The sequence below is a fragment of the Aquarana catesbeiana genome, linkage group LG11 (genome assembly GCF_042186555.1).
Source record: "Aquarana catesbeiana isolate 2022-GZ linkage group LG11, ASM4218655v1, whole genome shotgun sequence".
NCBI lineage: Eukaryota > Metazoa > Chordata > Amphibia > Anura > Ranidae > Aquarana > Aquarana catesbeiana.
Genome location: NC_133334.1, coordinates 3,642,858 through 3,668,730, shown reverse-complemented (window position 1 = coordinate 3,668,730; position 25,873 = coordinate 3,642,858). Strand labels below are relative to the sequence as shown.

The window sequence follows — 25,873 nt, the reverse complement described above, 5'->3', positions numbered from 1 at the left end:
TCTGGAAGATTTTACCCCCCTTCATGACCAGGCCATTTTTTGTGATACAGCACTGTGTTCCTATAAGTGACAATTGCTCGGTCGTGCGACGCTGATCACAAATATCATTGATGTCATTTTCCCCACAAATAGAACTTCCTTTTGGTGGGATTTCATCACCTATAAACAAAAAAAACTAGAAAAGAAAACAAAACTTTTTACTTTCTGCTATAAAACATCCAATAAAAAAAGGTAAAAAATAAAATTTCTTCCTCAATTTATTACAATCTGTATTCTGCTCCATATTATTGGTAAAAAAATCCCAATAATCGTATATTGATCGGTTGTGTCTACAAACTATGGGAGAGTTTTATGGAATTTTTAGTGTTTTTAATTTTTCTTTCTAGTAATGGCGGCGATCAGCGATTGTTAGTGGGACTGCGACATTGCAGCGGACAATCTGACACTAAGTGACACTTTTTGGGGACCAGTGACACCAATACAGTGTATACAGGTAGGTTATGGGGGTCTGTACCTCCCCCATATAGTCCTGGCCACCCCATGTATACAGGTAGGTTATAGGGGTCTGTACCTCCCCCCATATAGTCCTGGCCACCCCCTGTATACAGGTAGGTTATGGGGATCTGTACCTCCCCCCATATAGTCCTGGCCACCCCATGTATACAGGTAGGTTATAGGGGTCTGTACCTCCCCCCATATAGTCCTGGCCACCCCCTGTATACAGGTATGTTATGGGGGTCTGTACCTCCCCCCATATAGTCCTGGCCACCCCCTGTATACAGGTATGTTATGGGGGTCTGTACCTCCCCCCCCATATAGTCCTGGCCACCCCCTGTATACAGGTAGGTTATGGGGGTCTGTACCTCCCCCCATATAGTCCTGGCCACCCCCTGTATACAGGTATGTTATGGGGGTCTGTACCTCCCCCCCATATAGTCCTGGCCACACCATGTATACAGGTAGGTTATAGGGGGCTGTACCTCCCCCCCCCATATAGTCCTGGCCACCCCATGTATACAGGTAGGTTATGGGGGTCTGTACCTTCCCCCCCATATAGTCCTGGCCACCCCCTATATACAGGTAGGTTATAGGGGTCTGTACCTCCCCCCCATATAGTCCTGGCCACCCCATGTATACAGGTAGGTTATAGGGGTCTGTACCTCCCCCCATATAGTCCTGGCCACCCCCTGTATACAGGTAGGTTATGGGGGTCTGTACCTCCCCCCCATATAGTCCTGGCCACCCCATGTATACAGGTAGGTTATAGGGGTCTGTACCTCCCCCCCATATAGTCCTGGCCACCCCATGTATACAGGTAGGTTATAGGGGTCTGTACCTCCCCCCATATAGTCCTGGCCACCCCATGTATACAGGTAGGTTATGGGGGTCTGTACCTCCTCCCCATATAGTCCTGGCCACCCCATGTATACAGGTAGGTTATGGGGATCTGTACCTCCCCCCATATAGTCCTGGCCACCCCATGTATACAGGTAGGTTATGGGGGTCTGTACCTCCCCCCCATACAGTCCTGGCCACCCCATGTATACAGGTAGGTTATGGGGGTCTGTACCTCCCCCCCATATAGTCCTGGCCACCCCATGTATACAGGTAGGTTATAGGGGTCTGTACCTCCCCCCATATAGTCCTGGCCACCCCATGTATACAGGTAGGTTATGGGGGTCTGTACCTCCCCCCCATATAGTCCTGGCCACCCCATGTATACAGGTAGGTTATGGGGATCTGTACCTCCCCCCATATAGTCCTGGCCACCCCATGTATACAGGTAGGTTATGGGGGTCTGTACCTCCCCCCCATATAGTCCTGGCCACCCCATGTATACAGGTAGGTTATGGGGGTCTGTACCTCCCCCCCATATAGTCCTGGCCACCCCATGTATACAGGTAGGTTATAGGGGTCTGTATCTCCCCCCATATAGTCCTGGCCACCCCATGTATACAGGTAGGTTATGGGGGTCTGTACCTCCCCCCATATAGTCCTGGCCACCCCCTGTATACAGGTAGGTTATGGGGGTCTGTACCTCCCCCCATATAGTCCTGGCCACCCCCTGTATACAGGTAGGTTATAGGGGTCTGTACCTCCCCCCCATATAGTCCTGGCCACCCCCTGTATACAGGTAGGTTATAGGGGTCTGTACCTTCCCCCCCATATAGTCCTGGCCACCCCATGTATACAGGTAGGTTATGGGGGTCTGTACCTCCCCCCCCCATATAGTCCTGGCCACCCCCTGTATACAGGTAGGTTATAGGGGTCTGTACCTCCCCCCCATATAGTCCTGGCCACCCCATGTATACAGGTAGGTTATAGGGGTCTGTACCTCCCCCCATATAGTCCTGGCCACCCCATGTATACAGGTAGGTTATGGGGGTCTGTACCTCCCCCCCCCATATAGTCCTGGCCACCCCCTGTATACAGGTAGGTTATGTGGGTCTGTACCTCCCCCTATATATTCCTGGCCACACCCTGTATACCGGTAGGTTATGGGGGTCTGTATCTCCCCATGGCCCAGCCCATCCTCCATGGTCTGGCCAGTGCTCCAGGCATGCCTCCAGGTAATTACCCCTGCCCCTCCCCCATGGCTCAGCCCCGCCTCCATGGTCTGGCCGGTGCTCCAGGCATGCCTCCAGGTAATTGCACCCCCTCCCCCATGGCCCAGCCCATCCTCCATGGCCTGGCCGGTGCTCCAGGCATGCCTCCAGGTAATTACCCCTGCCCCTCCCCCATGGCTCAGCCCAGCCTCCATGGTCTAGCCGGTGCTCCAGGCATGCCTCCAGGTAACTACACCCCCTCCCCCATGGCTCAGCCCGGCCTCCATGGTCTGGCCGGGGCTCCAGGCATGCCTCCAGGTAATTACCCCCTCCCCCATGGCTCAGCCCGGCCTCCATAGTCTGACCGGTGCTCCAGGCATGCCTCCAGGTAACTACACCCCCTCCCCCATGGCTCAGCCCGGCCTCCATGGTCTGGCCGGTGCTCCAGGCATGCCTCCAGGTAATTACCCCCGCCCCTCCCCCATGGCTCAGCCCGGGCCTCCATGGTCTGGCCGGTGCTCCAGGCATGCCTCCAGGTAATTACCCCCGCCCCTCCCCCATGGCTCAGCCCATCCTCCATGGTCTGGCCGGTGCTCCAGGCATGCCTCCAGGTAAATGGGTGGGATGGGGAAATGTGTATGTAGATGTGATCAGTGTCTGTCCTGTGTGATGGGTGTATGTGGGGCGGTGATTGTCCTCTCTGGGTGAGATGTCCGGGGTCTGTATACAGGAAATGTATTCTATTCACAGGAGTCATTTCTTCTTCCTATCATTGTCCTGACATGTCATTCCTTTTCATCTCCAGGAATACCGCCTCTGATGCCAACTGTTCCCCCCATTATGCCTGGAATCCCCCCAGGGATGCCCCATGGGTCAGTATGCCATTGTTGTTCTTCTATTCTACCCTCCGGGGTTTTTTGTCTTCTTCATAATCTACTCAGTTTCTTTACCTGAAAGCCAAACTGAAAAACTGTAACCAACTCCCTGAAGCCAGGCTTCAGCTTCTCTGTAGTGTGAAGGAGACCAGAAGGTGGCTCCTGGTGGTGAGGAGGGGCTCAGGGTGGGTGGATGAGGGGAACCCCTCGGGGCGGGCTGGAGCGAGGGTGACGTATTAATGGGTTTTTGTATGCAACAGATGGAACAGCTAGTATAAGTGCAGCATGTGTCCGCCCCCAGAAATGGAGCCAGTGCTGACTTGTATTGCCTGTACTGGGCTCCCCACAGAATCTGCTACATATCCTCTCATTGATGAGGTAATAGCTGGGCCAGCACAGCACTGCGGTGTTCAGTCTGGAGGAGGGGCAGACCAGAATCGCATTCATTTTTACCCCACTTCATATTTGTTCCAGCAGCTGCAGCCTCTCCCATGACCCTACAACCCCCTCCTGCTCCCCTTCTCCCCACACCCCCTGTCGCTATTTGAAAGCTGCTGTCATGCAGGGTTCCGCCCACACAAGCAGAGACGAGTAGATGGATACCCAACATGCCAAATCTTACATTTGCATGCGCCGTAAAATGCTGACAAACTTCAGTACACTATATATTTATATATATTTATATATATATATATATATATATATATATATATATATACACAAATATTTTTTTTTCTATTGGTGACGCTTCAAAAGCCCCCTATAGGTCATGATTAGTGTTATGGAGGTCTGGTGTAGAATTATTGCTCTCACTCCGCCGATATGTAATATGTATTGTAATCATTGTTTTCATTCATCACAGGTGTAAGCCTCCCCCACTAATCACAGGTGTAAGCCCCCCCCACTAATCACAGGTGTAAGCCCCCTCCCACTAATCACAGGTGTAAGCCTCCCCCACTAATCACAGGTGTAAGCCCCCCCACTAATCACAGGTGTAAGCCCCCCTAATCACAGGTGTAAGCCCCCCACTAATCACAGGTGTAAGGCCCCCCACTAATCACAGGTGTAAGCCCCCCACTAATCACAGGTGTAAGCCCGCCTCCACTAATCACAGGTGTAAGCCCCCCAATCACAGGTGTAAGGCCCCCCACTAATCACAGGTGTAAGCCCCCCCACTAATCACAGGTGTAAGCCCCCCCACTAATCACAGGTGTAAGCCCTCCCCCACTAGTCACAGGTGTAAGCCCGCCTCCACTAATCACAGGTGTAAGGCCCCCCACTAATCACAGGTGTAAGCCACCCTAATCACAGGTGTAGGCCCCCCTAATCACAGTTGTAAGCCCCCCCGTCTTCCCCACTAATCACAGGTGTAAGCCCCCCTTCACTAATTACAGGTGTAAGCCCCCCACTAATCACAGGTGTAAGCCCCCCACTAATCACAGGTGTAAGCCCCCCACTAATCACAGGTGTAAGCCCCCCACTAATCACAGGTGTAAGCCCCCCACTAATCACAGGTGTAAGCCCCTCACTAATCACAGGTCTAATCCCCTCACTAATCACAGGTGTAATCCCCTCTCCCCCTCCAATAATCACAGGTGTAATGGTGGTAGGAAACAATACAGTAGGTGGGGCTCCTGGCAGTAGTTGTGGGCGGGTCCTGGCAGTAGTTGTGGGCGGGTCCTGGCAATAGTTGTGGGCGGGTCCTGGCAGTAGTTGTGGGCGGGTCCTGGCAGTAGTTGTGGGCGGGTCCTGGCAGTAGTTGTGGGCGGGTCCTGGCAGTAGTTGTGGGCGGGTCCTGGCAGTAGTTGGGCCAGGTCCTGGCAGTAGTGGGGGGAGGGGGGCTCCTGGCAGTAGCTGCAGGGGGGCGGGGGGTCTTGGGGCCTCCTGGCAGATCCTGTAACCCTCTGTCTCATGTCTTTGTTCAGGATGCTGCAAATGAGCGGTATGATGCACCCGGGCCCCGGAATCCCCCATATGATGGCCGGCTTACCTCCAGGTAGGTGATCTCTTCCTCTGCTCTCCGTCTCCAGTCCTCGAGTGTCGGTGTAATGATGGATTTGTCTTTTCTAGGTGTCCCTCCAATGGTAGGACCTTGTCCTGGAATACCGGCCACCACCCTGGCCCAGCAGGTCTCTGCACCGGGAGTCAGCAGAGTCCCCACCCCCAGCACCTCCTCCCCCGCTGTGCAGTCTTTGCCCAAACCACTGTTCCCCAGCGCTGGACAGGTAAGAACCCCTCCATCCTCCTGTGTGATAGACCTACTCTGACTGAATGGTGGTGTCTTCTCATCTGTAGTGCTAGAAATCAGGATGGCTGCTTGTGGGTGAGTATGATGGGGTCAGAGTGGAGCCTGTCGCTTGTGTCAGCCTGTGATGGGGTCAGAGTGGAACCTGTCGCTTGTGTCAGCCTGTGATGGTGTCAGAGGAGCCTGTCGCTTGTGTCAGCCTGTGATGGGGTCAGAGTGGAGCCTGTCGCTTGTGTCAGCCTGTGATGGTGTCAGAGGAGCCTGTCGCTTGTGTCAGCCTGTGATGGTGTCAGAGGAGCCTGTCGCTTGTGTCAGCCTGTGATGGTGTCAGAGGAGCCTGTCGCTTGTGTCAGCCTGTGATGGTGTCAGAGGAGCCTGTCGCTTGTGTCAGCCTGTGATGGTGTCAGAGGAGCCTGTCGCTTGTGTCAGCCTGTGATGGGGTCATAGTGGAGCCTGTCGCTTGTGTCAGCCTGTGATGGGGTCAGAGTGGAGCCTGTCGCTTGTGTCAGCCTGTGATGGGGTCAGAGTGGAGCCTGTCGCTTGTGTCAGCCTGTGATGGGGTCAGAGTGGAGCCTGTCGCTTGTGTCAGCCTGTGATGGTGTCAGAGGAGCCTGTCGCTTGTGTCAGCCTGTGATGGGGTCAGTGTGGAGCCTGTCGCTTGTGTCAGCCTGTGATGGTGTCAGAGGAGCCTGTCACTTGTGTCAGCCTGTGATGGTGTCAGCGGAGCCTGTCGCTTGTGTCAGCCTGTGATGGGGTCAGAGTGGAACCTGTCGCTTGTGTCAGCCTGTGATGGTGTCAGAGGAGCCTGTCGCTTGTGTCAGCCTGTGATGGGGTCAGAGTGGAACCTGTCGCTTGTGTCAGCCTGTGATGGTGTCAGAGGAGCCTGTCGCTTGTGTCAGCCTGTGATGGTGTCAGCGGAGCCTGTCGCTTGTGTCAGCCTGTGATGGGGTCAGAGTGGAACCTGTCGCTTGTGTCAGCCTGTGATGGTGTCAGAGGAGCCTGTCGCTTGTGTCAGCCTGTGATGGGGTCAGAGTGGAACCTGTCGCTTGTGTCAGCCTGTGATGGTGTCAGAGGAGCCTGTCGCTTGTGTCAGCCTGTGATGGGGTCAGAGTGGAGCCTGTCGCTTGTGTCAGCCTGTGATGGGGTCAGAGTGGAGCCTGTCGCTTGTGTCAGCCTGTGATGGGGTCAGAGTGGAACCTGTCGCTTGTGTCAGCCTGTGATGGTGTCAGAGGAGCCTGTTGCTTGTGTCAGCCTGTGATGGGGTCAGAGTGGAGCCTGTTGCTTGTGTCAGCCTGTGATGGTGTCAGAGGAGCCTGTCGCTTGTGTCAGCCTGTGATGGGGTCAGAGTGGAGCCTGTCGCTTGTGTCAGCCTGTGATGGGGTCAGAGTGGAGCCTGTTGCTTGTGTCAGCCTGTGATGGGGTCAGAGTGGAGCCTGTCGCTTGTGTCAGCCTGTGATGGGTCAGAGTGGAGCCTGTCACTTGTGTCAGTACCTTACTATAGGCTTACCTGTAGGTAGAATTTAAAAGGAAGACTTTGCTTTCTCTTTAATGACTCATCAGCTGTCAGCGGGTTTCCCCACTGACAGCTGAAATGTCGGCAATAGAAAATGCAGGAAAAACAGCACAGGGGGCCCCCCATACCAGGCTTTTAGGTGGTGTTCGTGGGGAGGAATAGTGCCCCAAGGACCAGATAAAGGCAGTTGCAGTTTGGAGACCACTCCTATAGAGCCAGTCCTCAAGGCGCCCGAACAGGTCATGTTTTCCGGCTCTCCATTATTTTGCACAAGTGATTTGATCAGTTTTACTGTAGTAATTACAGCCGTTTCATCTGAGAAAAATCCTGAAAACATGACCTGTTGGGGCACCTCGAGGACTGGAGAAGCACTGCTATAGAGAATCACCTCTCCCAAGGGGGGTATAATCTGTGTTGTGGAGGCACTGAGATTCAGCGTGTCCCAAACCTTGTATGTATTAGTGCCCATGTTCAGCATGTCCCAAGCCTTGTATGTATTAGTGCCCATGTTCAGCGTGTCCCAAGCCTTGTATGTATTAGTGCCCATGTTCAGAGTGTCCCAAACCTTGTATGTATTAGTGCCCATGTTCAGCGTGTCCCAAGCCTTGTATGTATTAGTGCCCATGTTCAGCGTGTCCCAAACCTTGTATGTATTAGTGCCCATGTTCAGCATGTCCCAAGCCTTGTATGTATTAGTGCCCATGTTCAGCGTGTCCCAAGCCTTGTATGTATTAGTGCCCATGTTCAGCGTGTCCCAAGCCTTGTATGTATTAGTGCCCATGTTCAGCGTGTCCCAAGCCTTGTATGTATTAGTGCCCATGTTCAGCGTGTCCCGGACCTCATACGTATTAGTGCCCAAAACTGAATGAAATGCAAAACATTTTTGTATAGATATAACAAGTGATCACATTGCTCTGTCCTCAGCTGTATAAGAGCTGGGGAGGAGAAAAAGCAGTACACTGAGCTTCCCAGTGAATGGCTGTGCGAGGGGGAGGTTGTCAGGATAGCTAGAGAACTGACCAAGCTGTGCTTTCCTTAGTGTGGTCAGTTTTTAATAGGAAAGCAGAGGGACTGGCAGGATCACCAGGAGTTTCACATAATAGAAGCAATAAAAAGAGAACAGGAGACATCTCCATACCAGTACATGGGGCAGCAGCCACATATCAGGAATATGAAGTGTTGGGGTAACAAATGCTATAAGGCTGGGTTCACACTGCAGTACAGAGCGGCTCACAGCAGGGGGTCCGGTGTGTCCCCGTTCACTGTTTCAGGTCCGATTTCAGCCTGAATTTTGGGCTAAATTCGGACCTGAAACGGTATTGGAAGAAGCACAGGACTCTGGAATACTCACCGGAGCCGCTCCGGAAATGTGTGAACCGGCTCCATAGAGAGCCAGTCATAATCTCCTGACATGCGAATTGGATGTGGGAAAACCTTCAATTCATAGTAGTGTGAGCCCAGCCTAAAAGATAGTAGGGATATACTAATATCAAACAGGAAGATGGGTTAAGAGCAGTTAAACCGGCATGGTGTGAGAGTTAGGGACTTAATAGGGCCATGATGAAGTGTATATTTGGAAGGGTCAGGGCCTAGACTGAGTATATTTGGAAGGGTCAGAGCCTAGACTGAGTATATTTGGAAGGGTCAGAGCCTAGACTGAGTATATTTGGAAGGGTCGGACCCAGACTGAGTATATTTGGAAGGGTCAGTGCCCAGACTGAGTATATTTGGAAGGGTCGGGCCCAGACTGAGTATATTTGGAAGGGTCAGTGCCCAGACTGAGTATATTTGGAAGGGTCGGGCCCAGACTGAGTATATTTGGAAGGGTCAGTGCCCAGACTGAGTATATTTTGGAAGGGTCGGGGGCCCAGACTGAGTATATTTTGGAAGGGTCGGGTCCAGACTGAGCATATTTGGAAGGGTCAGAGCCCAGACTGAGTATATTTTGGAAGGGTCGGGGGCCCAGACTGAGTATATTTTGAAAGGGTCGGGGGCCCAGACTGAGTATATTTTGGAAGTGTCAGGGCCCAGGCTGAGTATATTTTGGAAGGGTCAGGGCCCAGGCTGAGTATATTTTGGAAGGGTCAGGGCCCAGGCTGAGTATATTTTGGAAGGGTCAGGGCCCAGACTGAGTATATTTGGAAGGGTCAGGGCCTAGACTGAGTATATTTGGAAGGGTCAGGGCCTAGACTGAGTATATTTTGGAAGGGTCAGGGCCCAGGCTGAGTATATTTTGGAAGGGTCAGGGCCCAGGCTGAGTATATTTTGGAAGGGTCAGGGCCCAGGCTGAGTATATTTTGGAAGGGTCAGGGCCCAGACTGAGTATATTTGGAAGGGTCAGGGCCTAGACTGAGTATATTTGGAAGGGTCAGAGCCCAGACTGAGTATATTTGGAAGGGTCAGGCCCAGACTAAGTATATGTTGGTAGGGTCGGACCCAGACTGAGTATATTTGGAAGGGTCAGAGCCCAGACTGAGTATATTTGGAAGGGTCAGGGCCTAGACTGAGTATATTTGGAAGGGTCAGAGCCCAGACTAAGTATATGTTGGTAGGGTCGGACCCAGACTGAGTATATTTGGAAGGGTCAGAGCCCAGACTGAGTATATTTGGAAGGGTCGGGCCCAGACTAAGTATATGTTGGTAGGGTCGGACCCAGACTGAGTATATTTGGAAGGGTCAGAGCCCAGACTGAGTATATTTGGAAGGGTCGGACCCAGACTGAGTATATTTGGAAGGGTCAGGGCCCAGACTGAGTATATTTGGAAGGGTCGGGCCCAGACTGAGTATATTTGGAAGGGTCAGGGCCCAGACTGGGTATATTTGGAAGGGTCAGAGCCCAGACTGAGTATATTTGGAAGGGTCAGGGCCTAGACTGAGTATATTTGGAAGGGTCAGGGCCCAGACTGAGTATATTTGGAAGGGTCAGAGCCCAGACTGAGTATATTTGGAAGGGTCAGAGCCCAGACTGAGTATATTTGGAAGGGTCAGGGCCCAGACTGGGTATATTTGGAAGTGTCAGAGCCCAGACTGAGTATATTTGGAAGGGTCAGTGCCCAGACAGTATATTTGGAAGGGTCGGGCCCAGACTGAGTATATTTGGAAGAGTCAGTGCCCAGACTGAATATATTTGGAAGGGTCGGGCCCAGACTGAGTATATTTGGAAGGGTCGGGCCCAGACTGAGTATATTTGGAAGGGTCAGAGCCCAGACTGAGTATATTTTGGAAGGGTCAGAGCCCAGACTGAGTATATTTTGGAAGGGTCAGGGCCCAGACTGAGTATATTTGGAAGGGTCAGGGCCTAGACTGAGTATATTTTGGAAGGGTCAGGGCCCAGACTGAGTATATTTGAAAGGGTCAGGGCCTAGACTGCGTATATTTGGAAGGGTCAGAGCCCAGACTGAGTATATTTGGAAGGGTCAGGGCCTAAACTGAGTATATTTTGGAAGGGTCGGAGGCCCAGACTGAGTATATTTTGGAAGGGTCAAGGCCCAGACTGAGTATATTTGGAAGGGTCGGGTCCAGACTGAGTATATTTGGAAGGGTCAGAGCCCAGACTGAGTATATTTTGGAAGGGTCAGGGCCCAGGCTGAGTATATTTTGGAAGGGTCAGGGCCCAGGCTGAGTATATTTGGAAGGGTCAGGGCCTAGACTGAGTATATTTGGAAGGGTCGGGCCCAGACTGAGTATATTTGGAAGGGTCAGAGCCCAGACTGAGTATATTTGGAAGGGTCAGTGCCCAGACTGAGTATATTTGGAAGGGTCGGGCCCAGACTGAGTATATTTGGAAGGGTCGGGCCCAGACTGAGTATATTTTGGAAGGGTCAGGGCCTAGACTGAGTATATTTTGGAAGGGTAAGGGCCCAGACTGAGTATATTTTGGAAGGGTAAGGGCCCAGACTGAGTATATTTGGAAGGGTCAGGGCCTAGACTGAGTATATTTTGGAAGGGTCAGGGCCCAGACTGAGTATATTTGAAAGGGTCAGGGCCTAGACTGCGTATATTTGGAAGGGTCAGAGCCCAGACTGAGTATATTTGGAAGGGTCAGGGCCTAAACTGAGTATATTTTGGAAGGGTCGGAGGCCCAGACTGAGTATATTTTGGAAGGGTCAGGGCCCAGACTGAGTATATTTGGAAGGGTCAGGGCCCAGACTGAGTATATTTGGAAGGGTCAGAGCCCAGACTGAGTATATTTGGAAGGGTCGGGGGCCCAGGCTGAGTATATTTTGGAAGGGTCAGGGCCCAGGCTGAGTATATTTTGGAAGGGTCAGGGCCCAGGCTGAGTATATTTTGGAAGGGTCAGGGCCCAGACTGAGTATATTTTGGAAGGGTCAGGGCCCAGACTGAGTATATTTGGAAGGGTCGGGCCCAGACTGAGTATGTTTTGGAAGGGTCGGGCCCAGACTGAGTATATTTGGAAGGGTCAGGGCCCAGACTGATTATTTTTAGAAGGGTCAGGGCCCAGACTGAGTATATTTTGGAAGGGTCAGGGCCCAGACTGAGTATATTTTGGAAGGGTCAGGGCCCAGACTGAGTATATTTTGGAAGGGTCAGGGCCAAGACTGAGTATATTTTGGAAGGGTCAGGGCCCAGACTGATTATTTTTGGAAGGGTCAGGGCCCAGACTGATTATTTTTAGAAGGGTCAGAGCCCAGACTGAGTATATTTTGGAAGGGTCAGGGCCCAGACTGAGTATATTTGGAAGGGTCAGGGCCCAGACTGAGTATATTTTGGAAGGGTCAGGGCCCAGACTGGGTATATTTTGGAAGGTTTGCATACTTTTGAGTAAAAAGTATTTCTGACTTGATAGTTAGTTTTTTGTGCGAAAGGCAAATAAAGTTCCATTAGAGATTTATAGATGACTTTATGCCGGTATGGGAAGGTTCAGAGGAATCGTTAAGATTATTCATGGAGGGAATTTATAATTACCATTATGGCATTACATATACTGGTGGGTGGAGTGAAGATCGGATTAATTACCTGGATCTAGTGATTCTTATTAGAGGGACCAAAACTTTCTCTAAGGACCTAGACAGTTATATACCCACACATAGTTGTCACCACCCGAAAAGAGAATATACCAAAAGGTTAATTTATGTCAATTAGATCTTTTGAGTGATTATGAAGAGCAGGCAAGATATATTGGTTTAAACCCAGAGGTTTTCAAACTGCGGCCCTGGGGCCAGATGTGGCCCTTTGCCTCTATCCGGCCCTTGGAGTACTATTCCATCCACAACTGACACTAATGGAGCACTGTTCCTCCCATTGACACCAGTGGTGGAGCACTATTCCTCCCACAGATACCAATGATGGGGAGGATTAGGAGCGTCGGAGGGGGGAAGTTGCACTTAGTAGCATTGGTGGTGGGAAGGAACCCCCAGGAGTGTCAGTGGAGGGAAGGAGCCCCCCAGGAGCATCAGTGGAGGGAAGGAGCCCCCCAGGAGTATCAGTGGAGGGAAGGAGCCGCCCAGGAGCATCAGTGGAGGGAAGGAGCCCCCCAGGAGTATCAGTGGAGGGAAGGAGCCCCCCAGGAGCATCAGTGGAGGGAAGGAGCCCCCCAGGAGTATCAGTGGAGGGAAGGAGCCGCCCAGGAGTGTCAGTGGAGGGAAGGAGCCGCCCAGGAGTGTCAGTGGAGGGAAGGAGCCCCCAGGAGTGTCGGCGGGGGAAAGGAGTCCCTAAAAGCGTCGGAGGGGGGGAGCAGCCCCCAGGAGTGTCAATGAAGTAAAGGAGCCCCCAAGAGCATCGGCGGAGAAAAGGAGCCCCCAGGACCATCGGCGGGGTGAAGGAGCTCAAAGGAGCAATGGCGGGGGCAGGAGCCCCTAGGAGCGTCGGCGGGGACCCGAGTAGTGGAGGATCAGGGCTGCTCTATGCAAACCCATTACACCACTCCAACTAGGCCATAGCCAGGCAGGGATCACATGGACCCTATCGTAGTTTTATAGTGATCTCTCACCAGGACATAGGAAGGGATCACATGACCCCTATGGTAGGTTCATACCGATCTCTGACCAGGACATAGCCAGACAGGGGTCACATGGCCCCATGATAGGATCATAGTGATCTCCGACCAGGCCATAGACAGAAAAGGATCACATCGCCCCTATGGTTACAGCATTTGTTCACACCTGGTTAAATCTTTTGCATAGTACTGTAGAGAGAATATTGTATATACAGATATAATAGGAGGGTGGGGGGACACTTACCAGGTGAGGCAGCCATCTTGTGAGATTACGTTGGCCGGGAATCGAACCCGGGTCAGCTGCTTGAAAAGCAGTTATGCTCACCACTGCACCACCAACGCGAGTGTGGGAGGAAACCGGAGTACCCGGAGGAAACCCACGCAAGCACAGGGAGAACATGCGAAGTCCATGCAGATAGTGTCCTGGTCAGGATTTGAACCAAGGACCCCAGTGCTGCAAGGCTAACCACTAAGCCTCTGTGTTGCCCATATGCAGCCTCTTTTTTCTGAGGCCTGCCCCTGCTGAGCAGGGTAAATCAGTGATGCCCACTCAAAGCGCTTCGGAGGTGAAGCAGCCATCTTGGGCGCACCGAATGGAGCTATTTAACCTACCAGCATGTCTTTGGGCTGTAGGAGGAAAGCCACACAAGCACAGGGAGAACATGCAGACTCCATGCAGACAGTGTCCTGGTCAGGATATGGACCAAACACCCCAGTGCTGCAAGGCAGAAGTGCTAACTACTAAGCCTCTGTGCTGCCCGATCTTAAAGCAGAACTTCATCTATAAAGGGAAGTTCTGTATTTCCACCTCTTCCTCCTTCGACTTTAAATTTCCTTATGAATCTTTCATATTCTGTCCTGTAGGGGGAGTTTGTATGAACTGTTCTCATTTCACCAACCCTACGGATGAACTGTCCATGCCTCCCCTGTGTTCAAAAATAAAATCCTCTTCCACATTCTGTCCTGTAGGGGGAGACTCTATGAACAGTTCTCATTCCATCCAGCCTACCCATGAGCCGTCCATATTTCCCCTTCATTCTCCCTGGGTTACAATATTTTTAAGTGACCTAGAGATGCAGATCCTTTTTGTAGAGTGACCTGAAGCTACAGAGTCCTTCAGCTGTTGTAGGCCTCAGTGGTCACTTCACCAATATTGGTGATGTCCTTTGTGTGGAGTGGGACAAATACATGTCCTCTGGTCTGTATAGTGTCTTTATGGATAAGCTCTGTCTTATGTAAGAGAACATGAGCTAGCCATGAGTGTGAACTGAAATGTAGACAGACAGGGACAGGACAACTCACTTGAATGTGGAAGCCTGGCTCTTCATAGATGGTAAGAGAGTCTATTCCCAGTATAGTAGATTGGGCAACAAGGATGTCCTGATGGTCCGTCATCATTGTCTGTGATTGTCTGTGGAGCTGCTACCAGCTCCACATACCGTGCCCAGGTCTGCTGGCCGGCCTCTGCTGTTTTTATGGGCGTCTGAATGGTGACCATTTGAATGGGGCACCAGCGCTACTTCTTTGACGCTCACCTAAAAGGTATTTCCACTTTTGCAGTCAAATTGGGATGACACCTACTTTATATCTGTTACATGTTTTCATTCACAGGGTAAAACTTAATAAAAATTGTAAAGTTTGCTGCTCACCTTTAAGGAAGGAATTGCATGCGAAAAATGACAAAAAACCATGACCCCCACAAATCTGATACCAGAACCCCAACCGAGCATGCAGGCTAGGAAAGGGGGGGATGAGCGTGCACCCCCCTCCACTTCTGAGCCATACTAGACCACATGCCCCCAACATGGGGAGTGCTCCTTGCAAAGGGAGACCCCCCTCCCCCCTGACAAGACACCTCCCCATGTTGAGGGCATGTGGCCTGGTATGGGTGAGGAGAAGAGGGCAGTGCCTGCTCCCCCCCCCTCCCCCCTTTCCTGGCCTGCAAGGATGCATGCTCAGTAAGGGTCTGGATTTTGGGTGGCCATGTTTATTTTTTATTTATTTTTTCATTTTTTCCATGGGGTTCCTCTTTTAATGGTGAGCAGCAATTTTTACAGTCTTCTTAAAGCTATGCTAAGCTATGTGAATGGGAACACGTAACAAATATAAAGTAGGTGTAAAAAACATGGCTGAAAAATTGAAAATACCTTTTAGGTGAGCTCAGTAGATGAATCGTTGATGTAGGGACCTGTCTTGGTACAGCCTTATCTGATTCCTGGGAAGACTCTTCGGTTGCTGAAGTGGCAGCCACCACCAGTGTAGGGTCCTGTGTTACATATTGGGCCCCTGGAGGGACTGATTAGAAGGCTCTCCAGTTAATGACCTCTGTTGGTACAGCCGTACGTTTAGGAACATCCATTCGTCTCATTTTTGCAGGTTTGGCCACAGTTTGTGATTCAGAAGCTCCAAAAACGAAAATGGAGGGCTGATGAGAAGACCCTCTGGTTACTGGAGTGGCGGCCACCACCAGTGTAGGGACATGTGTTGGCACAGCCATACCTGGTCCCTGGGAGGGTTCCGCAGACTTTTTGTTGAGTCTTCTAGGAACAGCCAATCGTCTTAATTGTCCATTTTCATTGATAGTTGGTGATTCAGAAGCTTTTGTTACAGCCAAATCAGGCCCCTGGGAGGACTGATTAGAAGACCCTCCGGTTTCTGCAGTGGCCGCTGCCACCAGTGTGGAGACCTCTGTTGGTACAGCTGTACCTGGTCCCTGGGAGGGCTGATGGGAAGACCCGTCGGTTACTGGAGTGTCAGCTGCCACCAGTGTAGGGACCTGTGTTGGTAAAGCCGTACCTGGTCCCTGAGAGGGTTCCTCTAAGTTTTCTTCTAGGAACAGCCAATCGTCTTGTTTTCCCATTTACAATGGTAGTTGGTGATTCAGAAGCTCCAAAAACAAAAATGGAGGGCTGATCGGAAGACCCTTCGGTTACTGGAGTGGCAGGCGCCACCAGTGTAGGGACCTGTGTTGGTAAAGCCGTACCTGGTTCCTGAGATGGTTCCTCAGACTTTCTAAGTCTTCTTTTAGGAACAGCCAATCGTCTTGCTTTCCCATTTACAATGATAGTTGGTGATTCAGAAGCTCCAAAAACAAAAATGGAGGACTGATGGGAAGACCCTTCGGTTACTGGAGTGGCAGCCCACACCAGTGTAGGGACCTGTGTTGGTAAAGCCGTACCTGGTCCCTGAGATGGTTCCTCAGACTTTCTAAGTCTTCTTTTAGGAACAGCCAATCGTCTTGCTTTCCCATTTACAATGATAGTTGGTGATTCAGAAGCTCCAAAAACAAAAATGGAGGACTGATGGGAAGACCCTTCGGTTACTGGAGTGGAAGCCCACACCAGTGTAGGGACCTGTGTTGGTAAAGCCGTACCTGGTCCCTGAGATGGTTCCTCAGACTTTCTAAGTCTTCTTTTAGGAACAGCCAATCGTCTTGCTTTCCCATTTACAATGATAGTTGGTGATTCAGAAGCTCCAAAAACAAAAATGGAGGACTGATGGGAAGACCCTTCGGTTACTGGAGTGGCAGCCCACACCAGTGTAGGGACCTGTGTTGGTAAAGCCGTACCTGGTCCCTGAGAGGGTTCTTCAGACTTTCTAAGTCTTCTTTTAGGAACAGCCAATTGTCTTATTTGTCCATTTACATTGATAGTTGGTGATTCAGAAGCTCCAAAAACAAAAATGGAGGACTGATGGGAAGACCCTTCGGTTACTGGAGTGGCAGCCTCCACCAGTGTAGGGACCTGTGTTGGTAAAGCCATACCTGGTCCCTGAGAGGGTTCCTCAGACTTTCTAAGTCTTCTTTTAGGAACAGCCAATCGTCTTGTTTGTCCATTTACATTGATAGTTGGTGATTCAGAAGCTCCAAAAACAAAAATGGAGGACTGATGGGAAGACCCTTCGGTTACTGGAGTGGCAGCCACCACCAGTGTAGGGACCTGTGTTGGCACACCCGTACCTGGTCCCTGAGAGGGTTCCTCAGACATTTTGTTGAGTCTTCTTCTAGGAACAGCCATTCGTCTTGTTTGTCCATTTACATTAATAGTTGGTGATTTAGAAGCTTCAAAAATGAAAATTGAGGGCTGATGAGAAGATCCTCTGGGTACTGGAGTGGCAGCTGCCCCCAGTGTAGGGACCTGTGTTGGAACAGCCGTTTTTGGTCCCTGAGAGGGTTCCTCAGACATTTTGTTGAGTCTTCTTCTAGGAACAGCCATTTGTCTTGTTTGTCCATTTACATTGATAGTTGGTGATTCAGTAGCTCCAAAAACAAAAAGGGAGGGTTGATGGGAAGACCCTCCAGTTACTGGAGTGGCAGCCGCCACCAGTGTAGGGACCTGTGTTGGTACAACCATACCTGGTCCCTGAGTGGGTTCCTCAGACTTTTTGTTGAGTCTTCTTCTAGGAACAGCCAATTGTCTTGTTTGTCCAACTACATTTATAGTTGGTGATTCAGAATCTCCAAAAACAAAAAGGGAGGGCTGATGGGAAGACCCTCCAGTTACTGGAGTGGCAGACGCCACCAGTGTAGGGACCTGTGTTGGTACAGCTGTACCTGGTCCCTGGGTGGGTTCCTCAGACTTTTTGTTGAGTCTTCTTCTAGGAACAACTAATTGTCTTGTTTGTCCAACTACATTGATAGTTGGTGATTCAGAAGCTCCAAAAATTAAAAGGGAGGGCTGATGGGAAGACCCTCCAGTTACTGGAGTGGCAGACGCCACCAGTGTAGGGACCTGTGTTGGTACAGCTGTACCTGGTCCCTGGGAGGGTTCCTCAAACTTTTTGTTGAGTCTTCTTCTAGGAACAGCCAATTGTCTTGTTAGTCCAACCACATTGATAGTTGGTGATTCAGAAGCGACAGAAGGAGACATAGAGGGCTGATGTGAAGACCCTCCAGTTACTGCAGTGGCTGCCGCCACCATTGTAGAAACCCATGTTACAGGCAAATCAGGCCCCTGGGAGGACTGATTAGAAGACCCTCCGGTTTCTGCAGTGGCCGCTGCCACCAGTGTGGAGACCTCTGTTGGTACAGCTGTACCTGGTCCCTGGGAGGGCTGATGGAATGACCCTCCTGTTGCTGGAGTGGCATCCACCACCACTGTGTGGACCTGTATTGGTACATCCGTACCTTGGTTCCTTGTAGTCTCCGTGTGAACATCACATGCCGGCGAAGTGTCCGTATGAACGTCACATGCTGCTGGAGTCTCCGTGTGAACGTCACATGCCGGCGAAGTGTCCGTGTGAACGTCACATGCTGGTGGAGTCTCCGTGTGAACGTCACATGCTGGCGGCGTCTCCGTGTGAACGTCACATGCTGGTGGAGTCTCAATGTAGCTTTCATATTCTGTCTCGCTCACTGGGGCAGACCTGCCTTGTGAGCTGTGTCTGCAGTAAATACCGCGTACATCTGCAATAAAAAAGAAGAATCAGATTTAGCACCTTCACCTACATTTCATATATTTTTTATACAACATCAAATTATAGAGAAAAGTATAAAATTCCAGTGTCAGGGACAATAAATAAACCCGACATGATAGGGACACAGGGATGACTAATGTTGGCCTTCATATAAAAATTCTGGTTGCCTGGAAGTTTTACCGACCCACTAAAAATGAATGGAGTCAGAAAGGGGACTGAATCTTCACTTCCGGGTGTGGGGAGTAATCTGCAGTGCTTCTGTTTCTTATTATCAAACACCCGGCCTCTTTTATTGTAATTCCTTGAATTGTTGTGGTGGATCGATATAGAAGAAGCCGGGACCGGGAACCGCTGCATTACAGATTACTCCGCCGCACCCCAAAGTGAAGGAATAGTCCCCTGCATGTTTTGGATCAATTGCCATGGGATTCTGTCATGTGACAATGGTGACAAGACCTTGCCATGTTTGGGGTGCCATTAAGAATAATGTAATGGGAATGCTTGCTGCCCGTTTTCCCATGATTTGGAATCACAGGCAGAATCACAGCACTCCTGCTGGCCATTCCATATCGGAAAGTGTGGGCGGAGTCACAGGCAGAATTCCAGGCGAATGATGAAATAGATACTGTCTGTGGGAGCTAATTTACAGCACGTCCCTGCAGCAACCTACTGGGGCCCCATTTGTTCAGCAGGGGGGAGGGGCATAAAGGGTCTATTTAATGCCTTTGGGGTGCAGACGGAATGATCTTCTGCACTGCAGTTCCCAATAATTACATTTAAGTTCAGGCCTCTTCTATATCAACCAATCAGGGACAGGCCTGGACTGTAATTGTTGGGGAGTGCAGCACTGCAGATTACACCACCTGCACCCTAAAGGCATTAGAATTCTTTTTTTTTTTTAATGTTGGCTACTGTGTATATGTGTTCTGTCCATATTGGACATTTCTGGAAGGTGGTTGGCACTGAGGTGATCTGCCCAGCCTGTAATAAGGGGGTGCAAAGCTTGTTCAAAAAAAGAAAGTCGGTTAGGAGCTGACGGGTGGAGAGAGAGGTGGGTGGGGGAGGGGTTGGCTCCCCGTATACAGCGCCAAAAATTACTGTTTGCTTCTCTTGGTTTAAAAATCAGATTTCTGTTTACAGGAAAAAAGCCATCAATGTCCATGGCAATCCCTATACATGTGTACATATGGGGGGACCCCTCATCAATGTCCATGGCAATCCCTATACATGTGTACATATGGGGGGGACCCCTCATCAATGTCCATGGCAATCCCTATACATGTGTACATATGGGGGGACCCCCTCATCAATGTCCATGGCAATCCCTATACATGTGTACATATGGGGGGACCCCCTCATCAATGTCCATGGCAATCCCTATACATGTGTACATATGGGGGGACCCCCTCATCAATGTCCATGGCAATCCCTATACATGTGTACATATGGGGGACCCCTCATCAATGTCCATGGCAATCCCTATACATGTGTACATATGGGGGACCCCTCATCAATGTCCATGGCAATCCCTATACATGTGTATATATGTGGGGGGACCCCTCATCAATGTCCATGGCAATCCCTATACATGTGTACATATGGGGGGACCCCTCATTAATGTCCATGGCAATCCCTATACATGTGTACATATGGGGGGACCCCTCATTAATGTCCATGGCAATCCCTATACATGCGTACATATGGGGGACCCCTCATCAATGTCCATGGCAATCCCTATACATGTGTATATATGTGGGGGGACCCCTCATCAATGTCCATGGCAATCCCTATACATGTGTACATATGGGGGGGACCCTTCATCAATGTCCATGGCAATCCCTATACATGTGTACATATGGTTACAGTAGCTTTATGTGTATAGTGTACATGTGCACTGAATTGTCTTTATAAAATGTGGACAACATTCATTGCCCCCCCCCCCCCCCCTTTCTTTTAAAACTTTGGACTCCAATAACAATGTTTTTATAACAAAATATATTTTTGTGTGTTTTGGCACCATTAAAGAAGATCCTGTTCCTTTAAAGCCTGTTATAGAGCACAGTGCTTGTGCTGTGTATGTAATAGCTGGCTGATCCTACCAGTTTCTATCAGTGCCGCCTCATCAGTGCCGCCTCATCAGTGCCGCCTCATCAGTGCACATCAGTGAAGGAGAAAACAAAATTTTATGACAAACTAAGAAAAAGTTTTTTCGTTCAAAAATTGGGTTCTTTTTTAGTTTGTTTAGCAAAAAATAACCCCCCCCCCCCCCCCAGAGGTGATGAAATACCAGCAAAAGAAATCTCTATTTGTGGGAAGAAAATGATAAAAATGTAGTTTGTGTACAGTGTTGTATGACCGCGTAATTGTCATTCAAAGTGGGACAGCGCTGAAAGCTGAACATTGTCCTGGGCAGGAAGGGGGGGAAGTGCCGGTATTGAAGTGATGAATCTTCAACTGCCATAATGCTGCACATGTGATCCGTTATGACAGCAGCCATTGGATGGTTTGACAGTTTGGTTGAGAGCACAACCAATGTGACAGTTAGCATTCCCGACATGCCAGAAATAGAAATGTTTTTTGAAAGTGTTAAATGGATGGGATTCCTTCCTCTTTAATACAAGTAGAAAGCGTTTTATTTATAAATAACACACAGGCACGAGGATGCAGATTTTTATCTGACAGAGGAGATGATATAAAGATCAGATTGTGGCTTATCAATCACTTTAATATCTCCTTCTGTTCTATAATTCTATGAAAACAAATAATCAATAATTTGATCGATGAGTGTAGGTGACTTATCCAGAGTACTTTTTGTATCTATCACTATCCATAACACTTACCAATTTCGGTGTCTGTATATCGGTGATCTCTTTTGGCTTTACAGCCGGAACCGAAACATCCAACAACGGCTCTGAAACAGCCGCGCACAATCCTCTTCATTTTGGGGGGCTTTTTGGTTGGGGTATCTGCAGGCTGGTCACTGATACCTCCTACCATTGCCCCTCCTTTGCTGGCTTTCTCTTTGGTGTTTTTCAGAGAAAGAAGCTGATTACATTTAAATCGGTTCATTATTAGGAATAAAGAAACTCGCTTTAAATGTATGACAATAGAAATCGCAATGAAATTGAATCGAACGAAATCAAATGCAATAAAATCGCAAGAAATATCTCAGGAGAGATAAGAAGAAGCACCTGTTCACTGGTCAGTGATCTCTGAGCTTCTGAGAGCTCACTGACCTACTTCTGACTATATAGAGACTCAGCCTATGACATCATAGTCAGAGAATCAAGGGACCAATCAGATCGCAGAGTGCAGTCAGGTGACCTTTTTTTTTTTTTTTGAAAAATAACTGACGCTTTTTCTTAAAGGAGCCACGTCCTTATTTCTGAGCTTTGTGAATTCAGCCTGTAGGATCAGTATACGGATCTAATAGGGATATACGGCTCCTGGAAGAACATGTTATTGTGAATGAGATTTAACCCTTACAGTCCCATGGCTGAAATAAAGATCTCTATTCTTATAACATTGTGAATGGAGCCTTAGAAATCCTCCATCAAATCTTTTCTTTTATTTTATCATTATTACACACCAATTATTTCTCCATGTTTAACCCTTTCACTGCCAAATCAAATGTTTCCCCTTTCATTTATGAAACCAATTCCCCTCCCCCTTTTGTTTTTAACCCTTTCATTGCAAAATATTTTTTTTTTTTCATTTTTAACCCTTTCTATGAACCATTTTTTTTTTCAAAACACAGATTTTTGTAAGTTTTTTATTTTTTTAACCCTTTCAGCGCCAAATCAACTTCTTTTATTTTTTCATACCCTCCCCTCCCCCCATTTTTAACCCTTTTACCGACAAAACCAAAATGTGTTTTTTACATTTCTTGCCCAAATGTAAAATTATCACTAAAGGAAAACTTGTTTATGGTTAGTGTTGGATGGAGTGGAGAGGGATTAGAGCCCCTGTCAGGTTTTTATTGCTGTCTGCGCCCCCTTTAGGAAGATTCATTCTCTTCAACTGCCAAATTCTTTCAGTTTTTAACCCTTTCACCACCAAACTATATTGTTCATTTGTTTCAACCCTTTAACTGTCAAACCAAGTAACCCCTCCCCCTCCCCTCCCCCTACACACACACACATTTTAACTGCCACTTTCACTGCCAAATCATTTTTTTTTTTTAATTTCTCTCCCATATGTTATATTATAAATAAAGGAAAATGTTTTTATTGTTGGCGTTAGATGGAGTGGAGAGGGATTAAAACCCCTGTCAGTTTTTATTTCATTCTCTCTATTTACCAACAAAAGTGAAAGAAACATTCCAGATTTTGGGTTGTCACCAGAACAGGAATTAGAGGGGAAATCCTCCAATGGGGACACTAGTTCTGGTGACACCCAGGGATGATGTCACTTTGGGAGGATTTCTCTCACTTCCTGTTTTGTCTATGGGAAAGGAAGTGAAGGGAAATCCCCCCAATGGGGACACAGATGACAAAGAAAACCTGACAGGGGTTATAGTCCCCCCTTATTCTATTGTAAATGAAAAGAAATGTTCGTCTTTATTTCTATTTTATCTTTTATCTGGTATGCGGGGGAGGATGGGGACTCGGTATAAAAGAGGGTGCAGCATATTAAACATGGGGCTATGGGGGGGAGGGGTGAACCAATACCACTGCCAGAGGGGGGGAGGGGTGAACCAATACCACTGCCAGAGGGGGGGGAGGGGTGAACCAATACCACTGCCAGAGGGGGGGAGGGGTGAACCAATACCACTGCCAGAGGGGGGGAGGGGTGAACCAATACCACTGCCAGAGGGGGGAGGGGTGAGCGCTCAGTCACTGTTGGAGATTTCCCAGCATTCCATAGTTTATGAAATGATGAAGGTCCCAGTCACTCCTCTGACATACACCTGGATGACAAACCCCCAACAAGCATAGCGCCCCCCATTGATTTCAGTGCGTTGCCCTATGCCCCACAAGCACGACAAAGTATCTCATGACGCGTTCCGCTTTGTTTTATTTCCCACGCATTTTGCCACATTTCTTGTATTGGGGTCTCACGTTTTGGGGGGACATTTACAATAAATGGCACTACAAGCGTGAGGCAGATATTTGTTGCGTGTTCCGGGATTGCGTGGAAACGTGCATTTCTGTGCGCATTACCGGAACGCGCAGATGGCTGAGATTGGGAGAAAGGGGGAGGGGCACATATTCTTAGAGGGGGGCTCCCCACAATTTCTGGGTTATGGGGTCTCACTGTTGCTATGGAGATAAAGGGTCTCACTGTTGCTATGGAGATAAAGGGTCTCACTGTTGCTATGGAGATAAAGGGTCTCACTGTTGCTATGGAGATAAAGGGTCTCGCTGTGTAATTGGGGTCTCCACAGAGGGCCGTACAAGCCCAGAGGCCCCTCCCCCACCAACAAACCTGTCCAGGGGATTGGTAGGAAACCTGCAGGTATCGGGGAGGGGAGGAGTCTGCAGAGACAATCCAACAGGTAGGCCATGTGATAATGATCAGTCCCCCAAGGAGCTTACAATCTAATCTCTCTAACTCACATTCATACACATACTAGGGGCCAATCTACCTCCCAGCATGTCTTTGTAGTGTGGGAGGAAACCCACGCAGGCGCAGGGAGAACATGTAAACTCCAGGCAGGGGGCGCTGTGGTTGGGAATTGAAGACCCCGGTGCTGCCAGGCAGAAGAGCGAAGCACTTCATTCCTGTAACTTGTGGTGGGACTGCAGCTTCTTGTTGTATGTTTCTGTAGAATGTAAGATGTGGATGAAGCTGGACTGCTGGGAAGATCTTCGTCTGCCAGAGACAAGCCGCTCCTCATTGGACCGTTTTATATTTAAATGTCATTTTATTACAAAGAGAAAAGAGAAGAGTTTGTATAGAGAGGGAAGATGGTGGGGGGAGGGGCGGTGCTTGGAGGATATTATGGGATAGAAATCTGCTGATGGAGCCGGTCTGGGCACTGGAATGTGGGAGGAGCTTCACATCGATTGTGGGAGGAGCTTATTCATAAAAGCGTGTTGTACCTATGTTCTCTAGAACAATTATACATACATGTAACCAATAGCAACCAATCAGAGGGTGAGTGAAGAAATGGGAGTGTTTTCTATGAGGGTAGTGGGGGGGAGGGGGGCGTCTTGTAAAGCCCCTGGATTGTTTATTATGGGAGAATACAGAGACTGAATCTACTGGTTGTCTGGCTGTCAGTCTGATACTTTCTGTCCGTTCTCCATCACTGATTGGGAAGAAGTTCTAAATGAAATGCAGTGATGGAGAAAACATGGAAGCCGGAGCCAGCCAGGAGTATAGCATTTTCAGAAGGCGATCAGCAATGGCAGCCTACATATTTCTCTCAGTATGGGGTCCCTTGTAACCATTTGGGGGATTTCTATTGGTTCCTGAAATCATTCATCTCAGGAAAGAGACTCTGCAATCCAAGATGGCCGCTGTGTGTAGAGTAGATGCTCCTCCCCTTATTTATTGCTATGGGAGAGATTCTGATCACTTCCTGCCTCTCTGACCCCGGAGGAAGTGAGGGCTAAATCTCCACTATGGGGACCCCAAACCACTCCCACTCTACTATTGTGACCAATCAGATTCTGGGATTACACCATGGAAACAGAAATACATTTATTATCCATTATGATTGTATCCTTTCCATTGAAATCCACTTCCCCAAATGTCACATAATGATTGATTGGGTTGTCATCTATCGATCGATTATTCCTATTGAAGGAGATCATTTATAAAATAAACTGATCATTTATCAAAGTGATTATCACCACCATTAGGGTTTAACCTCTTCAGCTCTGGAAGATTTTACCCCCCTTCATGACCAGGCCATTTTTTGTGATACAGCACTGTGTTCCTATAAGTGACAATTGCTCGGTCGTGCGACGCTGATCACAAATATCATTGATGTCATTTTCCCCACAAATAGAACTTCCTTTTGGTGGGATTTCATCACCTATAAACAAAAAAAACTAGAAAAGAAAACAAAACTTTTTACTTTCTGCTATAAAACATCCAATAAAAAAAGGTAAAAAATAAAATTTCTTCCTCAATTTATTACAATCTGTATTCTGCTCCATATTATTGGTAAAAAAATCCCAATAATCGTATATTGATCGGTTGTGTCTACAAACTATGGGAGAGTTTTATGGAATTTTTATTGTTTTTAATTTTTCTTTCTAGTAATGGCGGCGATCAGCGATTGTTAGTGGGACTGCGACATTGCAGCGGACAATCTGACACTAAGTGACACTTTTTGGGGACCAGAGACACCAATACAGTGTATACAGGTAT

The 25,873-nt window shown here is 48.9% G+C and overlaps 1 protein-coding gene and 1 non-coding gene across 2 annotated transcripts; one reads left to right on the top strand and one right to left on the bottom strand.

The window, feature by feature from the left end:
- Positions 1–386: 386 nt before the first annotated feature.
- On the top strand, positions 387–25,873 carry LOC141112928 (BUB3-interacting and GLEBS motif-containing protein ZNF207-like). The gene is made up of 5 exons (XM_073606031.1): positions 387–493; positions 3,352–3,418; positions 5,347–5,417; positions 5,492–5,646; positions 25,763–25,873. The coding sequence occupies exons 2-5, from the start codon at positions 3,366–3,368 to the stop codon at positions 25,763–25,765; spliced, it is 282 nt and encodes a 93-aa protein (XP_073462132.1). The 5' UTR covers positions 387–493; positions 3,352–3,365; the 3' UTR covers positions 25,766–25,873.
- On the bottom strand, positions 13,406–13,477 carry TRNAE-UUC (transfer RNA glutamic acid (anticodon UUC)). Its single transcript has one exon. It is a non-coding gene; the product is annotated as a tRNA-Glu (tRNA).

What these genes read in the sequence shown, in the direction of transcription:
- LOC141112928 (XM_073606031.1), top strand. Translation starts at nt 3,366, where the DNA reads ATGCCAACTGTTCCCCCCATTATGCCTGGAATCCCCCCAGGGATGCCC. An exon ending in CCCCCAGGGATGCCCCATGG is followed by an intron (nt 3,419 to 5,346) that starts GTCAGTATGCCA and finishes GTCTTTGTTCAG; the next exon opens with GATGCTGCAAATGAGCGGTA. An exon ending in GATGGCCGGCTTACCTCCAG is followed by an intron (nt 5,418 to 5,491) that starts GTAGGTGATCTC and finishes TGTCTTTTCTAG; the next exon opens with GTGTCCCTCCAATGGTAGGA.